This window comes from Ochotona curzoniae, unplaced genomic scaffold (genome assembly GCF_017591425.1).
Source record: "Ochotona curzoniae isolate NIBS_2020 unplaced genomic scaffold, NIBS_Ocur_1.0 scaffold_4812, whole genome shotgun sequence".
NCBI lineage: Eukaryota > Metazoa > Chordata > Mammalia > Lagomorpha > Ochotonidae > Ochotona > Ochotona curzoniae.
In genome coordinates this window covers 2943032-2966248 of record NW_024467124.1, presented here as the reverse complement: position 1 = coordinate 2966248, position 23217 = coordinate 2943032, and the positions used below count along the sequence as shown (strand labels likewise).

The 23217-nt window shown below is 39.8% G+C and overlaps 1 protein-coding gene across 1 annotated transcript in view; it reads right to left on the bottom strand.

Moving 5' to 3' along the window:
- The window catches only part of L3MBTL4 (L3MBTL histone methyl-lysine binding protein 4), a 347858-nt gene that overhangs the window by 125353 nt on the left and 199288 nt on the right, over positions 1 to 23217 (bottom strand). Inside the window, exon 12 of the mRNA XM_040970594.1 lies at positions 18551 to 18653. Coding sequence (XP_040826528.1) covers positions 18551 to 18653 — 103 coding nt within the window. The remainder of the gene's footprint in view (positions 1 to 18550; positions 18654 to 23217) is intronic.

Genomic DNA, 23217 nt, shown 5'->3' with positions numbered 1-23217 from the left:
CCCTGTGGGAAACTCAGGTGGAGTTCCTGGTGCCTGGCTTCAACTTGACCCAACCTATTGCAACCATTTGGAAAGTGAACCAGAGGGCAGAAGATCTCTATCTCACTGTCTTCTTTCTTCTCTTCTTTCTGTTCTCCTTACCTTTCTTCTCTAAAGCTCTCTGCTTTTCAAATAAATAAGTGAATAAGTAACTGTATAAAAGTAATGCAGTATACTGTCATCAACTATAGTCGTGCTATACAACAGAGCTCTTACCTGTTCCTCTGTGTAGCTGAAGTTTTATATTCTTTAACATCCCCCTCCTCTTAGCAACTGGTGGCCTGGTTCTCCTGATTCTACTCAGTGCTTCTGTGACTGTGACACATTTTTAAAATAATTATTTATTTGTTTGAGAGACAGCGAGAAAGATAAACAGAAAGACTGAGAGCAGGACAAAGGCAGCTTCAGTCCACTGGTTCACTTGCCAAATGCCTACTATACCTAGGGATGGAATAAGCCAGAAACTCAGTACTGGTCCCCATTATGGAGGGCAGGTGTCTAGATACTTCTCTATCTGTACTAGTAAGAAACTGGATTTAGGATCCAGAGCTAGAAATTGGCTCCAAATACTCCACTCCTGTATGCAGGCATCTGACCCAGCATCTGAGAAGCCAAATGTCTACCCTGAACTCAAGTGTTTCAGGATCCAGATAAAAGTGAGAACGTGCAGTATTTGTCTTTACTGAACACCTTTCAACTAGAAGAAAATGTCCAATTAACCAGCAGAGATGCACTCATGCCACAACTCCATATCCTGATGACTACAAAATGCTTACACAGACATCCACACACTCGCCAGGACAGACCTGGACTCATGACTTCATCACCAGCAAAGCAGTCTTGTGTTTCTACAATAATATACAGGTGTAACTGCCAAATCATTTTTAAAGGGACTGATTTTAGTCCTAAATTCTTAGGTAACTGAGGATCATCCCTTTGTTCTGTAGTTGGTACCTTCCAATAAAAGTGCTTTCCCTTTCTGTGTTGGAATGTCCACTTTCTGAACTAGGAAAGCAAACAATACTTCTCCAGAAGTGTTTGGACAGAGTGACTCACACTCGAGAGCCAGGAGAGAAGCACAAAGCCTGGGCAGTCTCCTGTGCTGCCCGGAGGCTGTTTCCAGCTTATGCCCCATGTCTCAGCTTTGCTCAGCTTGGACACATCTGTTGAATAGCTGATCTCTAGCTTTGTGAGGGATGTCTCTATTTTGTAATGTCTACTGTATCTATGTTTATTAATCAAACCGAGAAAGCCAATTTTCCCCCTTAACCCTGAACAGTGCTCAAAACGTAAAAAAATAGAAGTTATTTTCAAAATATGGTAGCTATATATGTGCCATAATTTGGAAATTTAAACAATATAATATATTGGATGTCATAGGTACATTTATGAAAAAAGGAATTGGCATTTAGAGAGGAAGACTCTCCTTAATATATTTCAAATTTAAATTAATGAATGGTAATCTTTAAGATGCATGATTGGTAAAACAGCTCCTTTTTGGATCTTAGTACATTTAGAAATAATCAAGTTATATAGCAAATTAGGGGAAGAAATTGTCTGTATGATATCTGGGCATGCACAGGGTAAATGATGAATTTTTCCATTAGTGTTAATGAGCTGTGCCTGGTTAACTCCCCAGCACATCAGCAGAAGAACAGAGCCCGTATCATCCGTCTTCCATATTTAATTCAATTTGTTTGTACATTGCATCTTTCACTCAGTGTTTCCCAAAAAAGCGCTTTCAGGAATATAAAATTATGAGAAGATACTTTAAAAAATTGAATACACTGGTAACAAAAAACAAAGGAAATGGACAGGAATCTTGGGAGAAATAAAAATTACTTTTTCATGTTTTGTACATATCTGAGTATCATCTGATTAGCATTAAAGGCCAACTAATAACTTCATTCATGGAAATGGGAACAACTACTTCTGTTTTCTAAAACTGACAGAAGAGAACAAAGACAGACAAAGGAAGCTTATCTGAGATGCTTCTAAAGCATAACATTGTATAGCCATGGATGAGACAAAGCTGTGTGGCACTAAGTCAAACTAAGGTGCTTCTGTAATTGAGAGAATGTTTGGACAAAGGGGAAAATGGGAAGCAAAGAGCAGCGGCTTGGATTGACTTCTGAAAACACCTTGGAAGGCTGCAAGTGTTCTTCTTCCTTATTTGGCAAATTTGGCAAGATGCTGATAAGCCATTTTCAAAGATAGTGATTTACTGTTTGAATATCACTAAAGCATTGCCTTCTTCTGCTCCAGTCCTGGGACAGATTCACTTTCATGTTGTACTAATCATGAAGAACTCAAAGACAACTTCAGTTTATGGTCACAATAACATCTCCAAAAACTAGATGGTGAGACCTTGGTTAACAGTAAATAGCAAACACATTGCTTCAAGTTGTTCCAGTCTAAATAAAGAGCCCCTCACACACCTTGAATACGTCCTGTCTGGCCTCATGTGTGTAATATTGTGGTCTATCTACCAGGTGACTGAGACTAACTTCTGATGTGAACGCTTTCTCTTTCCTCTCTCCTGCACTGAGTACTTACTACATACTGGGATCGTATATGCATCAGAGATACTGTGCTGACACCCCGCCCCCCGACACACACTCCACATATAGGGAGAACATCTTCAAGAATCTCATGCAAAATACATTTTATGAAACACATAATATGCCTGGATTTCATTATTTTCTGCACCAAAATAAACTTGCCTTTGAATTCCATTTTCCACGATCACCTGGAAATAAGCTGATATTAGAGCACATTGCTCATTTGGCAGAAATGCTCCTAACAAGGTACAATTATGTATTTAACCACATCCAGAACCTGTACACGGATCTGTCATATTTGCACTGTTGCAAAGCAACACCCATTCAGCCCTTTAAACAGCTCTTCCGCAAGGCTGCTGTTTACCTCCACTGGACTGGCACTGTCCACCTAGGCCTGCATGGCACAAGGTATCAACAGCAACAAAAAATACAATCTTACTGATAAAGGAAAACAAAGAGCATTTAAAAAAGTATCTTGAGCCCAGCATGATAGCCTAGTTGCTAAAGCCCTCGCCTTACATACGTCAGGATCCCATATGGTTGCCGGTTTGTATCCGGCTGCTTCACTTCCCTACCAGCTCTCTGCTTGTGACTTTAAAAAGCAGAAAAGGATGGTCCAAAGCCTTGGGACCCTGCACCTGTGTGGGATACCCAGAAAAAGCTCTTGCTCCTGGCTTCCAATCAGCTCAGCTCTGTCCATTGCAGCCACTTGGAGAGTGAACCAATGAATCTAAGATCTTTGACTCTCCTTTTCTCTGTCAATCCAACTTTCCAATAAAAATAAACAAATCTTTAATTTTTTTTGCCACCAACTGCTGGCATGACTACTAGAGATATTGTACTGAAACTCTTATCACTTACATTTTTGAACAAAACTAAGGTCTGTCTAGAACCATTATTATAAGGACGTGTGAGAAAGGCCGACTGGCTCCCTAGTCTCAGGGACACTGAGTGCTGTGGAAGTCAGACATTGTCTGCTCAGCATGTAGCCTCAGTCTGCACTTAACCAAGCATCGCTCTCCTTCCCTTTGAAAAAAAGACATTTTTAGTGTTTGTGAATTAGCAACAAAGAATTCTTAGATAAATGTGTGGGTGGTGGGGATGAGAATGGCAGGGTGTTAGGCGTGGATGTGTGTGGATCTCTGTTCAGGAACTACTCAAAATAGTGATGCATGCTCCTTTAGTTTTCATAAAATTTTATCCCTATTTCATAATCTACCTTACAAGGCACAAAACCCAGGCTCAGAAGCACCATGTGACAGAAGACCCTGTATGGCTCATCGGCAGCACAGGCAGCAGTGCCAGGCTAGATTTCAGGATCAAGCTCCTAATGTGTCTGAAATGTCGGCTCCAAGACTTGTTGTCCCACAGGGGGAAAAAAAGATCTACTGCACCCAGAAGCTAAGCATAAAGGAAACATCATAAAGGATGAGTACCGTCCACATGAAACAGGTCACCTGAAACAGAAACAGGCCAAGTACTATTCCTCAAAACACAAGGCTGAAAAGCTAGGTCTTCTAATTATTTTTTAAAGATGTGTTTATTTAAAAGGCAGGGTTGGAGAGAGAGACAGAGACTGGGAGAGAATCTTTCATTTGCTGGTTTGCTCCCTAAATGTCTCCAATGACCAGGGCTTGGGCAAATTAAAGTTTGTACTCAAGAGCTTCAGCCTGGTATCCTGCAAGGATGCAGGAGCCCAAACACTTGGGCCATCTTTCACAGCTTTCCCCATGTCATTATCAGGGAGTTGAATCCCTTGTGGAGCCAGTGTCGCAGCTTTAACCTGCTTCACCACAATGCGTGCCCCTGAGTCTTCTGATTTCTGAGGGGAATTTAAACATTTTACTATGCTCTGTCAACCTTTTATTTTTTTTTAAATATATTTATTTTCATTGGAAAGGCAGATCAGACTCATGGAGAGAAGGAGAAACAGAAAAAGAGATCTTCCATTACCGGCTCACTACCCGAATGGCTGCAATGGCCCAAGCTCAACCAATCTGAAGTCAGTAGTTTAAGCCAGGAGCTTCTTGCAGGTTTCCCATGCAGGTACAAGGGCTGAAGCCCTAGGACTATCCTCTACTGCTTTCTCAGGTTGTGGCAGGGAGCTGGATGGGAAGTGAAGCAGCTGGGCACAAACCTGTGCCCAATGGGATTCTGCAGCTTGCAAGGAAAGGATTAAGCCACTGTGCCACTGCGGTACTCAGTGCTCGTTTTTAATCTGTGATAGAAGTGTGAAGCAGATTAACACTGGAGGTGAGGCATGAAGACTGAGCTTCATGAAGACTCAAGATGGCGCAGTCACTTTGCTTCATCTTCAGTGAATTTCCCACGCTCAGGCTCAACAGGAAAGCCTTGAACCAGACGCCCAGGTTCCCGATTTGCTTAGTAAGTCCTGCGATCTGGGGCATAGTTACAGCACGGCTTGGTTTCTGCAGGTGGATTTGAAAACTTCTACTGAGAAGATAGGCCTGACCTCACTGAACTCCATGTCACACTGTTAGAAGAACTGCCAGATGGAGAGGGTCACCTACCCATACTGGTGAGGGATGCGAGCTAGGGAGGCTACTTTGATATGTAGCAAGTAGTTTTTTATTATTAAAGTGTATCTTACTTACAGAGTATGCAGACAATAAATAGCTTTCAGAATCTGCACACATCCTGAGACAATTACTAGGTCAAGAAAAGTAACATGAACCCAGAACCCCATTCCCCCTCTCAAGTTCGCTTTTCCAATCCTTACCCCCAAGGGTAACTGTGGTACTGTATTTTAATGTGGAAGACAGTTTTGCCTGGTTTTGTAATTAATATTAATGGAAACACTCAGAAGTCACTATTTGCCTTTCATGTCTTTGAATCATTTTAGCATGTGTGAGCATCATTCACATTAAAATCTGCTCATTCTCATTGCTGTCCAGCATTCTATTGTGTGATTATTCACACTTTACACATTCTTTGCTGATGGGCATTTGTGTAGATTCAGGTAAGAATGTTATGAACAATGTAGCTATGACTATTCCAGTAAATATCTTTTAGTGAACAGATGCACCCAACCCAGATCTGTTGGGCACATAACCAGGAATAGAATTGCTCTATTTTATTTATATATATATATATACATATATATGTCAGTATATATACAGATAGATATTTACAACATTCCATAATCAGATCTCTAGGTCCAAAGCTCCATTTATTGATTATAAAGAGAACTGGCAGTTTTCCATTCACACTTTGTGTAACATGTATTATTAAAATTGGAGTCAATGTTTATCTGAATGACAAGTATGATCATTTACAGACCTGTGGCATTTTACTGACTTTGAATACAGCTTCAGCATTCCTAATGCGATGCCCCACCACCCTCAACCTTACCACTGTCATCACTGACAGATTCGGAAAATGCAGTGATAACAGCTAATTCTTATAAATAGGCAATGCACCTCTTCCATCTGGCTCCACGGAGAGACAGGCAAATGAATATTAAATCTGACATATGCCAGCACTGAATTATAATAACAGAAATTGGAATAAGATGTGGTAATTATTATATCATTAAAATGAGAACAATCAAGACAAAAGGATAATTAAAATCATACCTGGCTTAATACTTTCATAACTAAAGTTTTTATTTCAAATTTCTAATTTGTAGGCTTTAATTGATAATTCATGTTTTAGCAGCTCTACACGTCACAGTGGAGGAAGAGTTCAAGCATCTTGTATTTTTTCCAATTTTTCGTAATGAGTTGTTAGCAACAACTGCACCTCCTTTAAAGGAGTCTCCTCACTCATCTATGTGTGCATTTTCAAACTGGAAATAAAATTTTATAATTTGAAAACAATATTGGAAGTCATTTTGTTTTGGCTTTGTCTCAAGTAAGAAAGCTTTTCTGAGTCCTAGATATTCATCTAGACGTAGTAGTTCTGTCTGTGTGTTAGTTTGGTACCAAATTCCCTTTTGGACTTTAAACCTCCCAATATTCAAATCAAAGGCAAAATTTCAACTATCATTCCAGTTCTACGTGTGGGACTAGTTACAACAGTACCAGACAGGTAGTTGGAACACACTGAGTTTAAAGTCAGCTCTATCAAGGGGGGAATCTAGTCATGGGATAGCCACATTCTGTGATGAAATGATTGGCTTCAAGTCTTGGCTGTGCTCCTGCTAAGGCATTTTAGATGGCAGTGACAGCTCAAGTCATTGGGTTCCTGTCACCCACACGGAAGGTTTAAGTTGAATTCCTGGTTGTCATGAGCATTTGGGGAATAAGCCAGCAGATGAGAGCTCCCTCTGCACCTTTTCCTCGCAAATAGATAAACAAAACTCAGCTTTAGTAATTATGAAATGTGCAATAATGGAAAGACACAATTTGCCCAAAATGTACCCTTTTCTTTCACAAAAATGGGGTAATAAAACATACAATATAAGGATTTACTTTATATTGTGGAAACAATTCAAAATTTGTTAAAGGATATAAAATATAACCTATTACTATAATTGTTCTTGCTGCTTTGTATAATAGACTCTCTCCAAAAGAAAAGAAACCATCAACATCTAAACATCTTATCAAATCTAGCTCATTCTATTGTCTTCACTCCAAGTAACTTCCCAAATCTTTTCCTGAGATCAACATTATACTTAACAAAAGGAAATGGTAACCCCAGCCACATGAATCGATTCTTGAGATTTCAGGCTGAGATTTTTAAAATTAATGGTACTTAAACAAAAATGAAAAAGCAGAATCGCCAAGAGAGTGATACATGCAATCCTAACTTACACCAAGCTACTTTGGAAAGTTTGTTGGAAATGCCTATTATGCAAAAAAATTCTGGATTTCAATTTTTTTTTTACACCAAAATTAACTTACCTTTGAATCCTATTTTTTTCCATAAACTTTTGGAAGCATTCTCATAGGTAGAACAAAACTACAGAAAATGACCACTTTTCCAGGCCTAGGGATGACAGTTCTTGAGAAAAATAATTCATTTCAAATCATAATAAAGAGCTTCACATGAATTCAGACTAGCTAGGACTCTTTCGTCACTGATTTGATTAATTTCAGGAAATCACAGTGAGTTAATTATGAAATAATATGTCTTTTTTTCATGTGTGTAATGTGTAATACATAATGAAAGGATCATTAATCTTGTCACAACTTAAGAAAGGGGGTTATTCCAACTGAGCTCCAGCTATTACCAACAGTCTTGCAGTTATGGGTCTCATGTTTGGAATGCCCATTCTGAGCTGAGGAGACTTATATTTCAGTAAGCAGAGACATGAGCATACGAATCAGTTATGTACAACTGGAATCAATTCCTCTCACAATGTTTCTGGTTGTGTACCGTTTGGATCCAACAGTTTCACAGATGACATGCAGTATTCCTCCCTGCTCTACTACTCCTACGGACAGTTGGTGTTCTATGGTTTCAGTTATCTGTGGTCAGGTGTGATCTGAAGATATTAAGTGAATATTTTCAGAAATAAACACTTTAACAAACTTTAAAATTTTGCCATTGTGAGTATTGTGAGGACATTTCACAGTGCACACTTTGTCCTACTTGGTGTAAGACTCTTTCCTTTGCCCAGTGAACCCACTCATCACGTGTTACCCCCTGCTTGTTGTTCGTTTATTAACCATCCTGGGTATCAGATGGTCCATCATAGCACCGCAGAGCTTGTCAACAGTCAACCGTTACACAAGAATAGCGATGCTGACACTAAAAAGGCAGAAGTTCTCAATTTGATAATGTGAAGGAAAAAAACCACCATGTGCTAATGATGAAAACATATATTGGAAGAATGAATCTTCATTCATGAAATCGTGAAGAGTGAAGAATAAAAGTTGTGTTAATGCACCTCAATCTGCTAAGGTTGTAGCCACTGAGCATGATTTGCCTGCTTGGTTAAGGATGGCAAAGGCACTAAGCTTGTGGGTGGAACACATGAACAGAAAATATTTCTGACTGTTGGCAACATGGTGTCCCAGAAATCCCTAGGCCTGTGCGAGGATGGCTACAATAGAGTAGTAATGATATCATCAAATCATCTGCAATAGGTGATGGTCACACAGATTTCTAGATAAGTTTGGACTGAGAAATAACCAGGTGTTAGTAGAACGTATGCCCATAGGCAAGGGGCAATCTTGAGTCTGTAGAGGAAATAGGAAACCACTTAGTTGAATCAACTGGCCTTTCAGTTGAAGAAAATGTGACTCAGAGATAATGGAACTTACTCTTTGTCCCACCTCTTGGCATTACAAGGATTATACTTAAATTACTTTTAGTAAAGGGCTAAACGCATTTGTTTTGAAAATGTAAATGGAGGAAAACTGCTTTCCATTCCAGGAGTATGAACACCTTATAATCTAGAACTTCACATCAGACATACCTCCCACAGCACCCAGCATGAAACAGATCCACTTGTGGCCAGTACAGAAAAAGCTGACTGAGAGGGCAAGAAACAAGCAGGTGGGAAGTTGGTGAGGAGAGATAAGGCGATCATCACACAGTGAAATCCTGGCAAAGATGCACAACTCCCACGAGCTATACAGAACTGAAGCTCCCGTGCCTCTCCAGCACTCAGTGGAAGAAAACGGAGAGCTGAAAAGGATGAAAGATGAATGACATGAAGCACAGCCACACTGCATCCAAGGTCCTACAGAAATTCAGGAAATGAAGAATGTAGTTGGAATTGGAATTTTAAAATATTTGAAGGAAAACAAGTCTGAAACGAAGAATGATTTTGGCCTAAAACTGAGATAAAACCACGTTATAGTCAAGTTTAATAAAAATAAAGCCTTATCTAGGCATATTTGGGAGAATTTTAAATTCTTACACATACCAATCTTCCAGTGAAAATTTTGTCACCGCAATCAAAACAAACCTGACAGAACTAACACTGACTGAACCCTGGAAGGAAAAGGCTTTGCTTAAATACTGCTTTAATGGGTAAGATGATATGCAAATATTTAAATACAACATTCAGGTACATTTCATACAAATTAAAGCAAACCTTGATATGTGTCAGAATAAGAAAAGATACTAAATCAAGAAACAAGGAAGGCTGCAGCTGAGGACTGGATACTACGACTGCAAGCAGGAAAGCTGATAGAGATACAAGTGTACAGTTGTTTAAATACGTTTGAAAAATTGTCTGCCCTTTCCCTCTTTTCTTCCTTATAGGAACTTGTTCTATTACTAAACACCAGTTAACAACGAGTGAGACATGTAACCTCAAATTCAATTAATGAAACTCGGAATCCTGGAATAACAGAAAAAAGAAAAGCATTTGTAGTATTTCATCTTTGCCCCTCAAAAGCCAAAGATTAATGTTGTTCAAATGACTTCTGTAATCCATAAAGTTAAAGCTTTAGAATTACAACTAGAACAAATAAAAAGCTTCTTTCTAAACTAAAAATAACCAAGAAAGTTCTCTTCAACAAAAAGAAAGGAAGGATAGCATCACCATTCCCACCAACATTATCAATAAGAGCAACAGTAACAAAAGAAGCAAAACAATCGAGGTTTAAAAATCGGCACACAAGCAACGTCTATGACTATTATAATAATAACTACCAATAGGTGAAATTCGGTTAACAATGGGAATAGCCTTATGAAATTTTCTTTTTAAAAACAGATAAATGCTCTTCACAAAAAGTATACCCACATAATGTGAGTGGCAAAAAAATAATAAAAAAGTTTTTTGAAATCTCACACAAAAGAGAATTTTGTCTGTTGACTCATATGAAACAAAGCAGAGGTTGTAAAATTCCTACAGAAAGCCATGTCTGATTAAAATGCAATCCAGAAGACAAATAATCATGAAACCATCAGATATCATACTTAATTATTGTACTGGAGGAGTTTCCAAGAACATAAAAAGCTATCTGATATTTTATTTATAAATAAGCAACAAAATATTATGTATCCTAATTCTACACAAATATATATACCTATAAATATACACATATGTGTTTAAATGTATAAAAGCTTAGATAAAAAAAACAGAGTAAGGATTATAATTTTGCAATTGGATTGCAAATACTCTTTCCTATTTTTAATGCCTCTCTATATTGATCAAACGTTGAATATTGACCCACTGGTTAACCTTGTAACAAAATGATATTAACTCACGGCTGGCACAGTGGCGGCACATACTAGCCCTTCACCTGTGGTACTGGTACCCCATATGTGTGCTAATTCGTGTCCTGGCTGTCTGCCATCCAATCCAGCTCCCTGCTCACAGCCTGGGAAAGCCACACAGAGTGGCTCAAGTCCTTGGGACCCTGTACCCACGAGGGATACCCAGAAGAAGCTCCTGACTTGGCTGAGCTCCAGCTATTGCGGCCATCTGGGGAGTGAACCAGCAAATGAAAAACTTTTTACTGTCTTTCCTTTCTCTGTAAAATCTGCTTTTCAAATAAAAATAGCCAAATGTTTTTAAAAGTGGTGTCAACTTAATATAATGAATACTGGAAATAGTTTTAATTTTGAACACAGAGTTGCCTTTGTCTAAGTTTTACTTTGATTATGGATTTCAAGGTGATTTACAATGAGCAGACAGCATCACTGTGGCTTTCACCTTGGTCAATGTACCGCTGTTCTCACCCAGAAATAACCAGAGCTGGGTCTAATTCCATCATTGTTAGGACGCAGTCTATGCCACGTTGGAAATCTCTGTAATCTGAAATGCTAATAAAAAGACTTAGACTGCATCCAAGAATCTGGCTGCTGTAGAGATAAGCATTCGGTATGCCAGTTTAAAATGAGATAAATTCAAAAATCCATGGAATTTTTAACAAATTTCCCTAGTTTAGTAAAACTAGATCTATACATTAATCTCCAAGAATTTTACAGCGATGGAGTGATTTAGAGAACCATGACTGATCTTTTGTTACATTATCAATGCTTTCATTAAATTAAGTCATTAATCATGTCATTTTAAGAATCAAAAGTGTTCTTTAATGCAATGCAAAAGTCATTTCCTATTACTTACTAAAGCAAAAATATGTTTGTTATTTTATATTAACATTTCCAAGCAACTCAGTTACACTGTCTGGCACCCAAGTCAACCAAACAGCCTATCAGTGATAAAGGGATCACATGTAAACATGTGCCAATTAATTTAGGAGTTCTGAATAACTAATATTAAAGCTAGGTCCTCAAAAATCCTTTCAGACATGTTATACCAATCAGCCATAGGAGGTTCATACAACCCCAAGGCCAAGCTAAATAAAGCCGTAATAAAAGTCTATACAGAGAAACTACTACTGTGTTGAGATATAAAAACCGTATCAGTCTAGAAACAAAGTAACAAACCATAAACTGAAATTTTGGGGTGCAAAGGTTTTTTAAAAATAAGTCAAACAAAACATGCCAGGTCAAACAATTACATTTATCACTTATCCCTGATAATAAATTCACTTTTTCCCCTAATTTTAAAGAATAAATTAATAAAAGGATATAAACTTATGAAAAGAATGTATGAAAGAAGGAATGCTAGCAAATGAAAGAATGTAGCATATTTAAAGAATATTTCTGTTTATTTATTTGGGAAGCGAGCAGAGAGAGAGAATGAGAACGAGGTCAAGTGAAAGAAAGTATGCAAGCATGTTCCTGTGTGCTGGTTTCCCAGCCACAGGCCTGCAGTAACCACAGCTGAGCCAGCTACTGCGAGAGTCCAGGAACCTCGTTCAGATCCCATGTAGATGGTAAGGCCTTAATTACTTCAGCAATCATCGTTGTCTCCAGGGTCCACTTGGGCAGAAGGCTGGAGTCAAGAGCGACATCCAGGCTCTCAGATAGGATATGTGGGCATCTTAGGTTCGCCAGTAGGCATGTTAACAGCTCTGGCAGTTCTTCAATCCGAAAAGACATTTTTTGCAATGGAAAATGGATCAGATGAGAGCCAAGAGTCTGTCAGGACAAGATGCCACAGAAACACACCTGAAAAAACCTGGAAGCATGTTTTCTGAAGGCAGTAAGTTCCTCCAAATAAAGACCCTGTGGAGATGGTTGTGGCAGGGTGCTCCTCTGCAGAACCCTGGTCCCCGCCAGCTGCATTTCCCACGGCCAGCAGGGCCAGGCTTCCGGCACAGCTCTTTGTACATCACATTTTCAGAAGTAAACAGAGAAATGCTGCCAGTACTTGAGAACTGGCTTTAAGATACATGATGGGAGGGCCCGGTGCAGCTCAAGTCCTCGCGTTGAAAGGGATCCCATATGGCCACCGGTTCTAATCCCGGCAGCTCCACTTCCCATCCAGCTCCCTGTTTGTGACCTGGGAAAGCAGTGGAGAATGGCCCAAAGCCTTGGAACCCTGCACCTGCGTGGGAGACCTGGAGGAAGTTCCTGGCTCCCGTGTTCGGATCAGCTCAGCACCGGCCATTGCGGTCACTTAGGGAGTGAATCATTGGATGCGAAATCTTCCTCTCTGTCTCTCCTGTTCTCTGTATATCTGACTTTGCAATAAAGATAAATACATCTTTTTTTTTTTTAAAGATACATGATGAGAAGGAGCCAGACAACCTAACCAGAACCCAAATTTAAACAAACAAAGCAAAACAAAAGAAAAAACTGAGGAAATAAGGAATTCACTCAGGAGAAACCATAATAACTTCCACCATTACCGCAGGGAAGCTACACAATCTATCACACAGTGGCTCTGGGATACAGGCAAGAACTTGTCAGACAACATGATTTAGGGACCTGAAGAGGAATCTTGGCATAGTTAACAATGGCAGTGAAGGCCCAGCATGATGGCTCCGTGGTTAAATCCTCACCCTGTATGCACCAGGACTGTGTGTGCCTGGCTACTTACTTCCCATCCAGTTCCCTGCTTATGGCCCAAAGCCTTGGGACTCCGCACCTGTGTGGGAGACGCAGAAGAAGCTCCTGACTCCTGGGTTCGGATTGGCTCAGCTTTGGCCATTGAGGCCATGTGAAGAGTAACCAGCAGAAGGAAGAAGAATCTTTCTATCTCTCCTTCTCTCTGTAAATCTGCCTTCCCAGCAAAACCAAAATGAATATATTATATTATATTACATTATTTTTATTATATATAGTGTAATAAATATAATGTAATGTAATGTAATATTATAATATAATATAATAAAAATGGCAGTGAAAGGAGTGGAGGAGAAATGGAGGAGAGGTTCAGGCAGACAGTCCTGAGCCTCAGCCACAGAGAGCACAAGCAGCTCTGTTATTCAGAAAGCTGTGTCCTTAGTTCTGTTTTGTGTATTTCACCTATCACTGTCTGAAATGGGTGAGTTAAAAGCTTTTCATATTCTGCTCTCCTTATTTTTCGACAGTTATGACTTTAATAATGTGTTTTTCACAGTTATGATTTTAATAATGTGTGTTGTTTCAGTTAACAAAGATTTATATCATCTTTAACATCATGAAATTGAACATTTTCTACTACAAAAGTTCTAATTCACAGATGAGGAAACAAACCAGAAAGAGTGGAATGATTTGATCCATAGGACATAGAAGCAAGGTAGAAATAAGCATCTGTCTTTGCAAATTTTTATCTTTGAACATGAATAGACTGAGATCACACACACACACACACGCACACACATGCACAAGAACAAATTTGAGTGGCGAAAAAGAGACAGAAATAATTTCAGTTGCTGTTCTTGTACCTTAATTAATTTGTTTATGAGCTATGCAGGTGCTCAGAGAGGGAGACACTGCAGACAGAACTCCCATGTGGTTGTTCACTCTACCAGTGACTGCAATGCTTGGGCTCAACTGAAGCCAAGAGTTGGGAGCTCGACTCAGGTCTCCTGAGTGGATGGCAAGAGCAACTATTTGGCCATCTCATGCTATGTCTGGCATGCACATTAGCAGAAAGCTGGAGCTTGAATCCAGACACTCCAATGTGGGACTTACATGTCCCAAGCAGTATCCTCACTGCTGTACACAATACCTGTGGCCCATGACTGTTCTTGAAGTGACACAGAGATTCCAGGAAATTCCTAAGTAGACACTAGGGTATACTCTAAGCTTCCATGAAGAATTATTTGACACCTCCCCACCCCCCGAGCAGCATGCACCTTTTCTTTCTAGGTGGTTTAAAGTGGAGCACATTAGTTGTGTATGGGCTGGGGCCAGAGGTCCTCACGTTGTTAGAATATTTAGCTTTCTATGTAAAAAGCATAATTGTTAACGCCTCAGTTAACTGCCTTTGTGTGTTTTATGACAGAGTCAGTTCAAGTCTCCTACACTGTGTGGTTTACTCACTTAGAAAAAACAACTTCACATCTAATCCTGGACCCTGGCACAAAAGCAAGTTTACATCTTGCATTTCCAATGTTGTCATCTCCAAACATTTCTATGTTAACAAATACACCTACTTCATTTTATTCACTATGTAAATTCATTGAAATAAAATGTAAATGATGTGATAATTGTGTGCCAAAAGTCCTATTTTCATAAAGATAAGAACTGATGCAATTTTCTTTCAAATAATGGTTGATGCAGATTCTACCTGAACTCCAAACAGCTTTGTATATTATTGTTAACCCCTTGCTCACCTTAGTGAAAACTAAAACAACCTGTCTGAAATCCACCTAAGCCATTGAGGCAGTCCACCTGACCTGCTAAAGTGCTATATCATTTTCAAATGTCTTCAGTGCCATCTTGATGTCACTGTTCTAGTCAGCTGTATAAAACAAGAAGCTGACAACTTATTTTAAGGAAATTGTTTACTTCCTTCCGAAGCAGCAAGCCTTCAATATCAGAATCAGAAATTCTGACATGAAATGGTAAGAACAGCTTTCACTTCTTGCAAGCCGTTGCTGCCTGGCAGTACTTTAGAGCAAAGCCTGAGATCACCGTGTCTTTCAAGTACAGCTACGAGCTTTAAAGCTTTCCCTGAGGTTTTACAAGCAGAAGTCAACTGGCTTGTTGTATAAGGCCTTAGTGAAGCTGGAGGGGCTTTCTGCTCTGAATTTTGTTTTCTTCTTGGTTAAAATTTTTAAAAGAATATTTACCTTCTAGAGACAGCAAGAAGCATCTTAGACAATCATGCTTCTTTGGTAGTGGGACATATCTAAAACATGAGAAAATATTTTCATTTTGCAGTATGCAAATTGTACTCATTCAAATTTTTCGGGAATCTCAAGCCAGAAACATTGATAATAGCACATCTAGGGATCTGGGAGAAGGCAGCGGCATTTTAAAATCTTCCTCTCTCGTTTACTATCTCTTTGACAAATAAAAAATCAAAGGCTAATGCAAACCGAGGGTGTGTTAGGGTGATGTAATAGCAGGCATGTGTTTGTTCTCAACACACAACCAGATACATCCTGAAGAACAGTAATCGTCATCTTCCAGAGCTACATGAAATCGAGACCATCACAATACAAAGAATATGAAAACAAACCCAAGTCAGCTAGGAAAGCTTGCATGATTTCAAGTTACAAATCACATTTGGAAACTGATTATCTTGGTTAATACTATGACTAAATGACTTAAAGCAAGAGGTAGAACTATCCAGCACTTGATTACCCCGGGTCCCCATACTGCAGGGATTGGCTTATGTTCCACTGCTCGACCAAGAAACTGTCCTCACTGCTTTAATACAAATCAGCATGAATCGCCGTAAAGACTATTTGCAGTTCTTTTCACAATAAAGTTAAAGTTTATTTACCTCCTAGTTTAAATACCTTATAAATCCTACCTAAAAATGTAAGTAAGTTCAAGAAGCATCCAGTTCTCTCACTTTCAGCTTTTCCATTCTGAAGAGAAGCTAATGACAGTTACTCATTGCTTCCCATTTTTCATTTGTGAGAATCCGGAATCATTAAGCTTCCCAATCCCTTGCTCCCGTGCTCTCATGAGCTCTGCCTTGTCAGGCTGAGACTGGGCCAGGAGCCTGGAGCCCAGCACGGCCCTGAGCTGTCCTGGGCCTTTGTGGGTCCACAGCAGGAAAGGCTCACACCGGCCAGTGCCCGGTCAGCATCTGCAGCACTTCATTAAGCTTCTCTAAGTTTCACATAATACCTTTCTTTAAATTCTACTTTACTTATTTAACATTATGACAGCTTGTTCAGAGGGTCCCAGCTCAACCTTTAGAGGCTACCTGGAGGATAAACAACATGTCAAGTGCACAGTAATGATGATGAGATGATACAGATAAGGACAGTGGCCTGGTTATATCCGATTGGATGAGCCTATGTTGTGGGGAAGCCACAGGAACAAAGCGGTGCAAGCCCCTGTGGCTCTGATCAGAGCCTTCTCAGAACCCATTCAGGTGAGGATAGTAGGCAGGCTGTCAGCAGCCGTGAAGGACAAGAAGAGGTTGTGGTTGAGCCAATCAGGGAGGTTATCTGTTACTCTAGAACCAGCACCACCATGACGAATCTCCACAGGTCTCTGTAGGCAAGATAACCTGTAACATTGTGGTCTGACTACTTTGAGGAGAATGTTCCAAGTTCTGAAGCAGAGACAAAGAGAGCTATTTACCCAGAAACCCAGCCACTTAAAAAAGAAAAATCTAGAGACAAAGCAGAATGTGCTAGATGCTCTCAGGGATCCCTAACAGACTTTAGGTGATCGTGTGAACATTCTCTACCTGTGCTGTCAAATACAGTTGTCACCTGCCTGGTGTGTCTGCTGAATATCTGAAATATGGCTGAGTGTGACTAAGGCAATTTATTTTTGTCTTTAAATTTTATTTAATTTTCATGAATTTAAACACACACATGATTAGTGACTAACATATTGGGCTCAGTAGTTCTAAACAGCACACACACACTTGCACGCATACCACACGCATGCACGCGCACACACACACACACACACACACACACACACACGCAGAGCTCCAGGAAGGTTCTCTGAAGTGACTCAGTGCTGTCTGAAAAGTGTCTCCCTCCCTACAGCGGAGGTTCCACCCGATCCAGATCACCTCCCCACTGTGTGGAGCTCTTCCCTCTTCTTTCTCTCCCTCCCTCACATTGCACCCAGACATTTACACCAGGCTCAGCTTGCTCTCAGAGCCAGTGAGTGCAACAGATTTGCGCAAGTAGACAACCTGTCTGCATGTCTTTAACTGATGTCTTTTTCTGCAGTCTATGCTATTTTTATTGTGTTAATATACTTCACACATATGGCATTTTAATTCATGTATGCTATCTAGGGTGTTTGTCATTATATCCTACCCGGGAAACTGGCTTTGATTCATTTAAACAATGGTTTTAGGCAATGCTGCCAGGATTGCCTCCCACTGAAAAATCAAGGACTTCCTGATTGCATTTAATTTTTTTTACGCAAATAAATATTTTACGGCTTTACACATTATATAACATTGCTTTCTCTTTGTAATTTCCTTTGTGCATTTGGACACATTTAATGTCAGTTCTGCTTACTTTTAATTTACACATTCTGTCATTAGGTCACCACTATGACTTATTTATGCTTATTTTCTTTTGTAACTGCCATCCATTCCACATTATCATGCATTTGAAGTATAGGCATATTCCACCCCAGAACTTCACGCTTTTTATTTGTCACAGAATGAACTCATCCAAAGAATAAGAAAGAGAATAAAAGAAACAGAGGCTAGCTAAAAACCAGAGGGAGCAAGACAAGAGGCTCAGGAGTTTTCTAGAAACAAGCAGGACTAAGCCGTGGTATGGAGCTGATTCAGGCCTGCTGTGGGGTGTGTGTGTGCGCACCTGTGAACAGGATGCTGGTTTAGAAAGCTGCCGGACCCCAGAGTCAGGGGCGTGATCTGCAAAAAGCATCAGACATCCAAGAAGACTGTAGAAGGGCAGAGGAGGGCAGCTGGCAGGAGACTTCAAGGAAGGGATGTAGCAGCAGAGAAAAGAGTGTGATGGGGCAGCCAGTTCAAGAGGCACAGGTGTGAAATGTTACATAATTGCTCACCTGCATAGTGCAGCCATTCATTCCTGCAACATTAAATAAGAAAAAAAGTTTACCTGTGATGTCCTGAATAACGTGGACCCCGGATATGGCCTATTCCTCGGCACCCTGGAGTGGGACAGACAGCTTGACCTGGAAGGATTTTCACATCATTTGTTCCTTCAAGAAGTAAAAAAACATAACTTAAAATACCCTCACGAAAGCAAAACCAAAAAGGATAAACTATGTAAATCATCTTCAATAACTCATCAACAAAAAACACTCATGGGTACTCACAACATTTTATGAAATGGTTTAGTAAAAATATATCAGTGATGTAATAAATAACAGCACAACTGATATCAGAGAGAGACAGAGTATAATGAAGAGGCATTGAAGAAATTAGACAAATTTAAGAACATTCATTTATATCTTTCACAGATTAACAATGGGAAAGGCGACAGAGCTGTCCGCTGGGAGTTTGAAGACATATGGTCTGGTTTGTTGGCATCCAGAGAACTCCCTCCCCCTTAGTCAGCACAAGGCTGCCCCCAATGCAGCACAGAAACAGAGCTAGCACTGGGGCTTGCCCAAGACAATAAACATGGACCTAGTCCATGTTTACTCAACAGCTGTCACAGCTGGGTCAAGAAGAGACCGACCTCACACTGCATTGAACTGGGACTGTGTCGTGTTACACTACACAAAACCATAACAATACAACACTCCACTACATCCATGAAATGTCATTTCATACTGTATCATACTCATTCTGCATTAAATTGGCACTGTTGTACTACACTACACGACACGTAATATACCACTCCACTACATACATAACATCCCATACCATCTTATACTGTACCATGCCATACCGGAGCATACCATGCGACATCACTCCATCCCATCCCATCCTGCCCCATCCTACAGTACAGTGTGACACATCATATATGATATCACACTCATCATTCGTATCATACCTCATCAACTACACTATAACATGGCATTTCTTTCTGTACCACGCCATACCCTGCTATAACCCAGCCAATCAGTGTCCTCCTGAGTACTCTACCAACAGTACTACCCCAATAGTTCACAAGACTCCTTATATCCAGTGACTTCTTCCCCAGATCCATCTCAGTTCCACGTTGGTCACAGACACACACACACACACAGCCTCTAGAGTTCGGGCATCAGCATAAACAACTGTACATCTTGTCCTTCCAGCAGGTATGCCCAACAGCAGAGGATGGCTACTCACTTCCCTCCTTTCTTCATCAGTCCTCTGTCATCACTTATCTAACACAGAGTCTACTGATCGCTGACCTCTGTTGCCTCCAGCTTTTTATCACACCAGGCTGTTGTGGGGGAAAAAGCCAGTCATCCTGCATGTCATTTTGCATAGTAAGCCCTCTTGGGAAAATGTTGCCTGGTGGAGACTGGGTTATCAAAACACCACTCTCGCAGATTTGCTACCTTCACACTTCAGCTCTCAGCAGCTGAGCCTGCCTGATGCTGAGGAACCAGGAGCCAGTGCACAGGAATTTCATCCTCACCCACCATATGCCCTCCTTTCTCTCACTGTGCTGGGAGTACCCTTCCCCCTCCAGAAAAAAACCCTCACCGATTATGTCTAACTCTGATCCATCCTCCATTCTTCAGGCTCTTTATTCTACCACTTATTTCAGTAGCTCCTTGACTACTGACTAGCGTTGAAACATTATCCAGTTTCCTTCATTACAAAAAGAAATCAAACAAAATCACATTCAACAAAACCCCACATTCCCCTCACTGCTTCTCTCCCTTTTCTACCTCACAGTGAAACTTCTCAGCTCCTACTTCTGTTCTCTCTCATCTACCAATCCACATAAAATCTCTCTTCCACGCTCACCGGTTCTCTCTGCGTGCTAAATCATTTACTTACCTGAAAGGCAGTCACAGCTCAATCTCAGTCCTGTTGCTAACCACGCCTCACACCCAAGGTCACAGAGCTTCTCCTGATCACGGCTGCCCATCTCCTTGAACTGTTCCTATCCTGTGCTCTGGTACCACCACACTGACAGCTTCACTTCTGCATGAGGAAAGTCATCAGCAATCTCGACAGCTTTTCCTTTTCTAATTTTAAACATGCAGAGAACTTCCGGAAGGTTTGTTCCTGAGCTTCATACCTGCAGTTTCACAGACTGACCATGAGTTGAAGATGTATACAGACTAGCCCCAACTTTGTTTATGTTCCCATATACACTGTGTTTCTGACTTGCCACTCAACATCTTCAAACTCAATTTATCATCTTGTCCCCAACTTTCTTTTCCTTAGAGCCACTCATCTCAGTAAATCGCATCAATTCTGTGGCAGAAACCTGGGTCCCTGATATTCCCACTCTCATCTCATTGCATTCCAAATATCAATCAGTCTTCAACACTGTAATGAACTCTCACCTACACAATGAATAGATGAAAACTATGGAGGCTCTCACAGTATAGAAAAGAGCCTTTCATATAATCCATAAATTTTTAAGATAGTATGATTATGTTATGTGAAACTACTAATGGAAGCCAAGTCCAATGTGCGATGATAGTGAAATAGCATTTAAATTTCGAATATTATACATTACAATTACTGAGCAATAAGAAAATATTTTTAGCCACTTATATTCTTTGTGAAATATCTGGAGGAATAAAGAGAAATAAAAGCTGACTTACGACTCCAGTGCCATAGTACGGGGGATTGCCTGCCACCTGCAGTGTTCTCATGCCAAATGAACAAGGGTTCAATTCCTAGCTGTCCAAGTTCCAATTTAGCTCTCTGCTAATGTGCCTAGGAAAGCAGTAGAAGATGTCCCACTGTGCTTGGGTCCCTGTCACCCATGGGGGAGACCTATTTGGAGTTCCTAGCTCCTGGTTTCAGCTTGTCCAGCCCTGGCTGTTGTACCCACTTGGAGAGTGAACTAACAAATGGAAGCGTTCTCTCTCTCTCTCTCTCTCTCTCTCTCTCTCTTACCCTTTCTCTCACTCTTTCTTTTTTTGTGACTGCCTTTCAAGAAAATAAATAATCTTAACGAAGGAGCTGCCTTATCTAAAGATACTTTTTGGAAATAGCTTTAAGAAAAGAGGAATTAATGATTAAAATCATGGACAATTCCACAGTTAAGAAACATACTTGTAGTAAACAGAACATCCTTAAGGAAAAAAAAGACACATAGGATATATAAAGACTCTTTCTCTGAACTGTATGTGATTGCACACTAACATGGCTATCATCACAAAATCCACAAACAGCTACTCAATTACTCTCCATCAGTCATGCGAATACAATCATTGGACACTATTCTACAGTAACTGAACTCTCAATGAATGCTACTTAATATTTTTTTTTCAGAACGCTTAAATGGGTTTAAATTAATGTTTAAAGCAGTATTTTAAATATTTGCCAATGCATATTTCTCTACAGATCCCTGATGGATATCATAATTCCCTCCGTGTTAGAAGTGTGAGGATCAAGGTATGACCTTGACTGTAGGAAAAGGAGTTATCACATTCTGCAAGGACATAACAAAGTTTTCTAGAATAATATGAAATAGAAAGATGAGAAACCTAGTCACTTTCTTGTTCAATTTTTCTATGAATGAAACACTCCATGGTGAAATTGCATTCACTTAGCAATGAGTTAGACAGACAGCCATTCTCTGGGAAAGAGAAACAGGCATTTACTGTAACAGTTCACATTACTATCTCTAAGGTAAAAGGGATCTAATGTTTTTCTTCAGGAAATAACCACATTTTTTGTCAAGGATATCTGACTTGAAATTTGGATATTTAGAGTTTTGAGTGTCAGGACAAAGTTTTCAAAATCACTTCTTTAAAGATGATCTCTTCCCATAGAACCCTCTCTTGCCTTTTGTTACTTTTCCTGAAATTATATTCCAAGTTTATTTGTTTATTGCATGTCTGTTTCACTAAATGAGAACATTCATAGTATCTTGCTTGTTTGCCACAGAGTCCCTAGTATCTACTATAATAGTGATTGATGTATAACACCTAGTAAGGATGGTATATGGTTGAATAAATAATTATAGAGATAACAATTTATGTTCATAAGCATTACTTTGGTTTACCATCATCACAACACTGTGAGATAATCATTATTTTATTCCAAATTCGGGATTTAGGTTATCTAAAATCAGTTTTTGATTTTCTTTTTATAAATATTATGAGCTACTTGTTATATCAAGCAACATGAAAAATTCTTAAGTTATTCAAAGTTGTCTACAAGAACTTCATTTAGTTAAGAAGAAATGTAATGGTAAGGTTACTTATGCAAGGAGAATAAATTAACCCAATTATGCTTCTAGATTGACAATTACCAGAATAATGCATAATACCATCCATCTATCCCTGCTGTCCTCTCTAAATTAGTCCTGATTTTGTTCAGCATAGTAATGTATGCAGTGAAAAGTGTCATCTTCTCCAATCTCTCTTACATTCAGATGTGGACATACGACACCCCCCAGGACAGTTAACACCTAGGGCAGAGGCACTAACACATATCTCTGAATGTCTTTCTTTCTTCCTAGAAGGGTGAAGTTGAGGCCAGTGTTGCTAGGCCCACTTCACAACATTCAAACTTTCTGAGACACAAGCATAAAGTTCACAAAGGGATATGCACAAGGACAGAAGCAAAAATATTGAAGAAGCACAAGAATAAAGAAAGGCAGGGCATAGACCTGTGACATTGTCAGTTCTG